The 7963-nt window shown below is 33.5% G+C and overlaps 1 protein-coding gene across 4 annotated transcripts; it reads left to right on the top strand.

The window, feature by feature from the left end:
• Positions 1–286: 286 nt before the first annotated feature.
• LOC130797727 (RNA polymerase sigma factor sigC) lies at positions 287–7742 on the top strand. Of its 4 annotated transcripts, none has more exons than XM_057660445.1 (7): positions 287–656; positions 3828–3979; positions 4377–4922; positions 5023–5253; positions 6160–6300; positions 6380–6580; positions 7265–7742. In XM_057660445.1, exons 1-7 carry the CDS (start codon positions 557–559, stop codon positions 7541–7543), a joined length of 1650 nt encoding a protein of 549 aa, XP_057516428.1. In that variant the 5' UTR covers positions 287–556; the 3' UTR covers positions 7544–7742. The 4 variants fall into 4 exon arrangements, with proteins under 4 accessions (XP_057516428.1, XP_057516429.1, XP_057516431.1 ...); XM_057660446.1 differs by having other exon boundaries at positions 348–656; positions 1544–3979; XM_057660448.1 differs by having other exon boundaries at positions 349–3987.
• The last annotated feature ends 221 nt before the right edge of the window (positions 7743–7963 follow it).

Consider the following 7963-nt stretch of genomic DNA (forward strand, 5'->3'; position numbering starts at 1 on the left):
TAAAAATATTAAAAGAAAGTCAGTGGAGAAAAATATAAAAACGCATTTAATAAAAAATATTTTTATAAAGTTAATGGAAAACATGTACAGATCATTAAAAATATAAAAATATTAAAATAAAGTTAATTAAAGGTATATAAACACCATAAACATTATAAAAATATTAAAATGAAAACAAATAAAATTATTTTTGAAATTTATAATATAAATAGAAAGATTTTCTATGACAGTAAGTAACAAATAAAACATTCAAAACCAAAAACAAGAAATTGTATGAGGAATTAAGGGAGTAGTTAAGAGTTCAGACCACAAAAGAAGAAAATGTTCACACGTGTGGCAATTCTACCTGGAGGAATTCATCCTCCATAAAACACTCACACACTTCTCTTTTCTAGAGATGAAGAACCGGTGGTCGAGAGTGAACAGGAGTTCCTCAAATTTGTTTAATCCACTTTCATTTCCCTTCTCTTGTTTTGCAAATTCTTTATAAAGGGGATGGGTTTATTCTGATGGGATTATCAAAATTTCTAAAACTATTATCATTACTTCAATTTTGATGGGTGTAAGTTATGAATTGAGCGTGATCAGATGGGGTCTACCTTCTCTTCGTTCTGCTTTCACCCCCAATTTATCTCCTCCTTGTTGTTCTACTTCCTGTAAGTTTATTTCTGCCTTTTCATCTTTAAATTTATCAATTTTGCTGCTTTTGGTAGCAGAATTTTATGGGCATTTTCTGGCTTCTTTAATGTTAAAATTAGGTTACAAATTAACGAAAATATTGTATCTACAGTAAATTTTTATGGGTTTGATCACTGATTGTATAGTAAGTGATTAAATTGTTGTGGAATTGAATTAGGGTTCTGCTTCATTGGGTAACTTTTTTGACTAGTAGTGTCTTGCTTGGATTTACTGTTTTTAGTTGAATTCAGCAACTTAGTCGGATGTGGAATCCCTTATCTCTTTCTTTGTAGTTTCAGTAAGGTTTTTATGCTTAGTACTGCAGTGATATGTGGTCTGAAATTTGATGTAATCATCTAAAAAATACAGACCTTTCAACAAATGTGTAGAGCAGTCAAAAACAAGCAGATGTGTTAGAGTGCCTTTTGAATTGGTTCTTTGTTTTGGGTGGATTCAGATGGTGGCATGGGGTTGCATAACAACCCCATACCGAAAAACACAAGTTGAAGATTGTATAGTTGTACAGGATTCGACCCACAAACTTTAGTAATGCTTAACTATTCATTTTTGCCCACATTTGAGTTGTCCTACCTTAGAGAAAGAGAAGAGAGTTTATGTTCCTCCCATTACCCATTCATTTTAGTAGTGAACCTCCTTGAACTTGTCGGTGAGTTACTTCTTGTTTTGCTTGCATAGACACATATCTTAAATTCTAACATTGTATTAGAGCCATTTTTGTGTTACCTCCTATTCTCCTAGTTTAGGTTCCCTAGTCCCATTTCGTAAGTTCTAACATCTAAAGATGGGAAAGAGCTATAACAATTACTTTAAAGAGACACTATTTGAATAACTTGTTGTACATTAGGTGGCTAGGAGGCTTGTACGAGTCAAGTTGAGTTGGCGGTGGTGGGAAGTGTTTGTTGACGTGTGCTTGCTACCAGATCTGAGAGAGTTTGGTGGGATTAATGGTGTTGACGATGGCGGTAATGCTTCGACATTAGGTGTTGGATGGATTTTTGATGAACATTAGCCATTTTCTTTAATTGTTTTGGGGTAGGTGGTGTTTGAAAGAAGGGTAATTACTAATGAGAGTTTATGTTGTTAGGAAGATAGGAAGGATTCCGTAAAAGAATAAACTTCATGAATTGGGCACTTTGACTTGGGAAGGTTCTTGGTGATAAAGTAACGTATATTTTTTTTCTAGATAGTTCAGTAGTTTTTTTCTTGTATTTGTTTTTACTAGTTGCTCAATGTACTCGTAAGTTTATATGTATCACGCACGGGTTCAAATTTAGTAAGATTCAAATTTAGATTCATTTTAGACTTGAATCCTTAATCCTTAATATCTAAAACATGTAGATCATTATGCATAAGTTTTGAATTGTGGGGGTTTTGGATATATGTGATATCAGATGTACTGATATGCGAATGTGATGAATGATGAGTAAAGGATCTAGCCATGGTGTTTACATGATTATTCATTTTCGTTAATTTCAAAATGAAGCGAATAACTTACGATACATTTTGTGAGAGTCAAGATGCGTATACGTCAAATCTTGTAACTAATATGTGGATTTTTTTCTTTGTCTTGCTTTAATTATGCAATATTCCTCTTATGCTCAATCGATATGAATTTTGTACTTCAAACATGGCTAGAAATACATTTAAACATGACTAAAAATACATATTTCTCATTTGTCAATTTTAAGTTATTGGATTTGAAATTTCGTTTTAATTAATGTACGATCACCTGTTTTAGAAGATTGACGAACGTGTCGGTAGCATTGCAATGTACTTTTAAGTCAACTTGTATTATGTATGGGTTCAAATTGAGTAAGATTAAGATTTAGATTCAACTCAAATCCTTAATGTCTAAAACATGTGGATCATTGTGCAAAAGTTTAGAAACTGCAGGCTTTTGGGACATGTGAGTGCCAATGTACGAATGTGATGAATGATGAGTTATAGGATCTAGCCATGGTGTGTTTACAATTGTTCATTTTCGTTATAATTTCAAATTAAGCAAATAACTTATTGTATATCTTTGTGAGAGTCAAGATGCTCTTTTGTCTAACTAATGTGGATTGTTTTTTCCTTTGTTTAGCCTTATGCATTTCTTCAATCTTATGCTCAATCGATGTGTATTTTGAACTTAATTTAAACATACCTAAAAATACATATTCATCAATTAACTTGTGCAATCCCATATTTTAAATCTTGGGCCCGTCAGTTTAAGGATTTGTAATTTTTCTTTAGTCATAAATTCTAAGTTATTGGATTTAGAATTTTGTTTTAATATATGTACTAGACAGACAGCACTATAGTTTGTAGGTATCACCAGTTTTTGGAGATGAATGCGTCAGCAGCATTTGGTATACATTCGCTTGCTTGGAAGGGTTGATTTGAAAAACTTTGATGTGCATTATCACCAAATCTGTGAGATTAACTAAGAGTATCGCATGAATTTAGGAATGCAGATTACTTGAATGATGTACTATGTTAAAGTGAGGACTAGAGAGCCTTTATAAGTAGCTTCTACTCCTAACATATTTTGTAACTGCTAACAGTTCTAAATGAGATCAACTAATTGGAGTAGTTGGTTGTTTGTGCAAGATAATAATATTGTTGTTTTTTAAGTCTTAGTATGCTAACTATTTGCAAGCAATGAGTAAACTTTTGTAATGATTCTAAGGAGAAGCTCTTGAATGCTAATTTTCAAGAATTAGTGGATTGAACTTAAAGTTTTCATCTTAATCATTGATCACAAAACGAAAATATTAGAGGTTTTGATATCAACCAAGCTCTCAATTTCCTTCGTTATATCATTATATAAAAATGGCCATCATTTTCTATCCATGCCAGAAAAGGATTATGCTTTCTCATATCATCCGAAGAAATTTGGATTTTGGTGTCTTTTCTAGCTAGGCTTGCTTGTCCCTTTTCAAACTTGCCTACTTTATCAGATTTCTGCCTTATGAGATGATTTTATTTTAAAATTTCAATGGGAAAATTATGCGCTTTGCTAACTAGAAATTTCACAACAAGATCTAAAGTTACATTGTTATGTAGACAAAGGGAGTGTAACACATGTTAGAATAAGTTGTCCTTCCTACTTGTGTAAATTTTCTCGGATCATTTGAAACCTGCAGTTCGAGGTAAAGAGCTTGATTTCGGCTCACCAAGGTTTCCGCATATAGCTATCGGCTTTGATGAAAATGAAACGTTACACAAGGAAACTTTAAAAATGCGAGCATGTTCTTCTAATCCACACACCGTTGAGAATGACTACTCGAACTTGGAGGTAATAAGGTGTATGACTAACTCCTACTACCATAAAATTTAGGAAAAATTATCGTGACCTTTCGTTAATTTCCCTACAATAATACCAATTATTGATTAACCATGAATAATACCAACTTATACCAACTTAGGGGGTTTCTTTTTCCTAGAATAATATCAACTTTACTTAATTAACTAATTTACCAAATTTTTTTGTCATATAATCTCCTATAGTTTGATTTTTTTTAACATGTTAGGTATATTATAGGAAAACACCCCCAAAGTTGGTATTATTCATGGTTAATCAAAAGTTGGTATTATTGTAGAGAAATAAGCAAAATGTTGTATTATTCCTAGTAATTTTTTCCTAAAATTTATTGAACTTGTAAGTTTTTGATCTGATCTTTTGTTTATTTCAGGTTAATATCAGTAAAAGATCTTGCAAAGGTTTGCATAATATGATCTATGATACTCGAGTATTATCCAATAGAGATACCTCAATATATGTTCGAAGTATACAGGCATGCAGTGCTTCTCATTTTCATGTACTAATGGAGAATGTTAATGTACTGGAGGATGGAGTATCTGTTTCGGAGAAGCTCGAAAGAGATATTATAGTTCAGTTAGGAAGACTGGGAGCTCTGAAGCTGTTTAATGCATGTTTATCGAGGACCATTGATACGATGAACTTACGAGCTGATATTACTGAAGATAAACGAGCAAATGATAATAGACCAGACGATGATTTGAAAAAAAAAGTTATATTATCGAAGAGAAAGGAAGAGAGAAAAACAAGACACGAGAAGAGATTACAGGCTTCCAGTAGAAGAGTTGTGCGCATAACAGAAAGCTCGCATGAATATTCTATGCATCACGAAGCAGCCTTTGCGGCAAAGAAAACAAAGGTGAGGGGCAGAAGAGCTATGCTGACCAAAAATGAGGCTGAAATGTCTAAAGGAATTAAGGTTAGCTTCTATTATTTCATTTTTTTGAATTTATTTTTGATGTTTATTGTAGTATTACTACTATAAGCTCTTTACTTGCAACAACTCCTTGTTGGTTAAGGTAGTTGCACAACTAGAAAAGGTGAAAGCAACCTTGGAAAAGGAAACTGGGAGGGCGGTGACGTTAAATTGCTGGGCTGAAGCAGCTGGTATTGATGAAAAGGTGCTGCAGCGTGATTTGCGCTTTGGCTGGTATTGCAGAGACAAACTCCTTAAAAGTGGTCGCTCTTTAGTGTTTTACTTGGCAAGATATTATCGAGGACTAGGAATAGCATATGAAGATTTAATTCAGGTGATTGATCATCACTAGTCATTTTTGAATCCGCCATCTACACTCCAGTGCATTGTTAGTTGAGATTTATTGTTTTTGTTTCAAAGTTTTAACTTCATTAATTAGTAGCAAGAGTACTTCATCTACTTTTGTTGGAGGCACTAAATTCGTGTGGTCTTTCTCAAGCCGAGGGTTTCATTGGCTGCAACCTCCTTGTCTCCTTTAATAAGGGTATGGTCTGCCGTCTTCCAATCGTCGTTTCGAAACCCTGACCATAGCTTCTATGAGCCGATATATTGGGTATGATGTTGATGATAATCTATTATATAGTTAAGTTAAAAAAATTACTCTCACTGTTCCATTAGAATTGAATCAAAGAGAAAGTGAGAATTTTTTTAAGAAAAAATGGATAATGGTAATAAATGAAGAGAAAGAATGAATTGTTTGGATGAAAAAGAGAGTTAAAATGGATGGATGAGATTAAAAGAAAGTGGTGGGTCATTGTCCTAAAATATAGATGTTGCAAATTAAGTGAAACGGATGAAAATGACAAATGATGCAAATTAGCTGGGACAAAGGTAGTATACTAAAAGAATCAATGATAAACAAGGACACAAGCAAATCCCTTGCCAGGGTCAACTACCTTCTACAGAGGGCTTTCTAAAAACTACTGAAACATTACAAAAGACAAAAACTCCTAATAATACACAGGAGGCATTACAACTTAAGATACCATATTAGATCAGCTCTAGTAATGCTCCTAGGGATGATAGGAATATATTTCTGTGCTCAGCGTGGGATTTTATGCTATTGAACTGTTGCACGAGATTAATGACTGAATACCTTTTCTTTTGCTTAAATCTTGATTTATGAGCTTGTCTGCTGCTTCCACTGAAGATAATTTATTCATTAGCTTTCTTGTAATAGGCAGGGAACATAGGAATATTGCAAGGTGCAGAAAGGTTTGACCACACAAGGGGTTATCAATTCTCTACATATGTCCAATACTGGATCAGAAAAGCGATGTCACAGTTGGTATCTAGGCATGCAAGAGGGATCAAAGTTCCGGTACGTAAATCTACAATGGCGATTTGCTTTTGCGCACATCTTTATTCTTGAGTTTTATTCCCCTCTTTTTTTCTTGTAGTTAACATTAGGCACCACAATTAACCGGGTACATAAGGCTCGAAAAGCCCTTAAAAGAAGTCGTGGAAAACACCCAGATGATATTGAAGTTTCAAAATTCACTGGTCTTTCTTTGGATAAAATAAAATCGGCGGACAGTTGCTTGAGAATCGTGGGTTCACTAGATCAGAAAATTGGAGACTTCATAAATATGAAATATTTGGTATGACAATACACCTCACTTCTTTTCCATACAAGTAATCTTTTTTTCCTGATTGATTCTCCGTCTTGCTATTTTATTGGAGAAATTTTATAGCAGCTCTATTAAAAAGCATAACGAAGCCATGTTTTTGTTTGTTTTTCTTTCATGCAATCCCTCTTTGTTCAAACCTATAGTTTCTGCTAGTTCTTTTCTTTAAGATGATATGGATGACTAGAGAGGTTTGACTTTGTAGACTAGCGCCTCTTTTTTTCTCGAGGCTTTTTATTCGGGTTTGCAGTTGGGTTGGTTTTAATTAATGTTTGTTTTATCCTACTAAATACTCCGTTTTTCCCAGTTATGGCTAACGTTTATTTGGCGAAGAATAAGAAGGAAGAAAAAAATAAATAGGTGGTTATAGGTACTCAGTTTAGAGATACTATCGTATAATGTTAACTTTGATGTGGATGTCCTTTTATGGAAAAATCTTTACCTTAAGCCGCATAGTGCAAAAATACGGTTTGCAAAATGGATTTTTGCAGTCAATACAAATGATTTTGCGATTGGTCGTGCTAAACTCACAAATCTTTATGATACGGTCGCAATGCAATAATGCGGTTGTTTATGAACTATACTAAGAAGGGATAGTGGAAGTATCTATTATTTGCAGTTTAGTAGAATTTGACTCGTATGGAATTGATGACACAGGAGTGCACTCCAGATACCTCAATAGAGGTTCCTGAAAGAACTGTAATGAAGCAGCATATGAGATACGACATATATAAGCTCCTCCAAGAGCTCGATCCAAAAGAGAGACGGATTCTAATTTTAAGGTATGGATTAGGAGGGCATTGTATGTCACTTCATGAGGTCGGAAAGATATTCGACGTAAGCAAAGAATGGATCCGAAGAATGGAGAAGAGGGCTCTCACTAAACTAAAGACGGGAGAAATTCAAACAACTTTAAGGCATTATGTGGATTTGTAGTTATAATTTATTTAAAAAGAATTTCAAAAAGATGGGTCGCTTCTGTGATTTTCTCCTCGTATATTTTGTATTAATGTAAATATATTCTATATATGTGCGATAATACTTATGTTTCCTTCTTTTGGCTATATGTAAGAAAATAGGCCGTCAGTAAGAAATCTTTAATTTCTATTTTAGATTTTTCACTTATTTTGCGTTATTTTCTTATTTGGAATTAGACTCTATCACCTTTTTTTGACCACATCACAAATTTCTTTTTTATTGAATCTTCTTTGCAGCATAGTATTCTAATTGTGAAGGGGTCTTTAAAGGTGTGCAAGGTGATCGACTGCATAAGATTCATCTTTCTTCCGTATATGAAAAAGTTAACCAAAAAAAGAAATATGTTAAGTTTATTAATAAAATAAATTTATTTACTAT

The sequence above is a fragment of the Amaranthus tricolor genome, chromosome 13 (genome assembly GCF_026212465.1).
Source record: "Amaranthus tricolor cultivar Red isolate AtriRed21 chromosome 13, ASM2621246v1, whole genome shotgun sequence".
Classification (NCBI taxonomy): Eukaryota; Viridiplantae; Streptophyta; class Magnoliopsida; order Caryophyllales; family Amaranthaceae; genus Amaranthus; species Amaranthus tricolor.

Excerpts from the sequence above, each read along its gene's own strand:
- LOC130797727 (XM_057660445.1), top strand. The coding sequence starts at position 557 with ATGGGTGTAAGTTATGAATTGAGCGTGATCAGATGGGGTCTACCTTCT. Across the intron at positions 4,923-5,022 it reads AAATGTCTAAAGGAATTAAG|GTAGTTGCACAACTAGAAAA; the intron begins GTTAGCTTCTAT and ends TTGTTGGTTAAG. Across the intron at positions 6,581-7,264 it reads TCATAAATATGAAATATTTG|GAGTGCACTCCAGATACCTC; the intron begins GTATGACAATAC and ends TTGATGACACAG.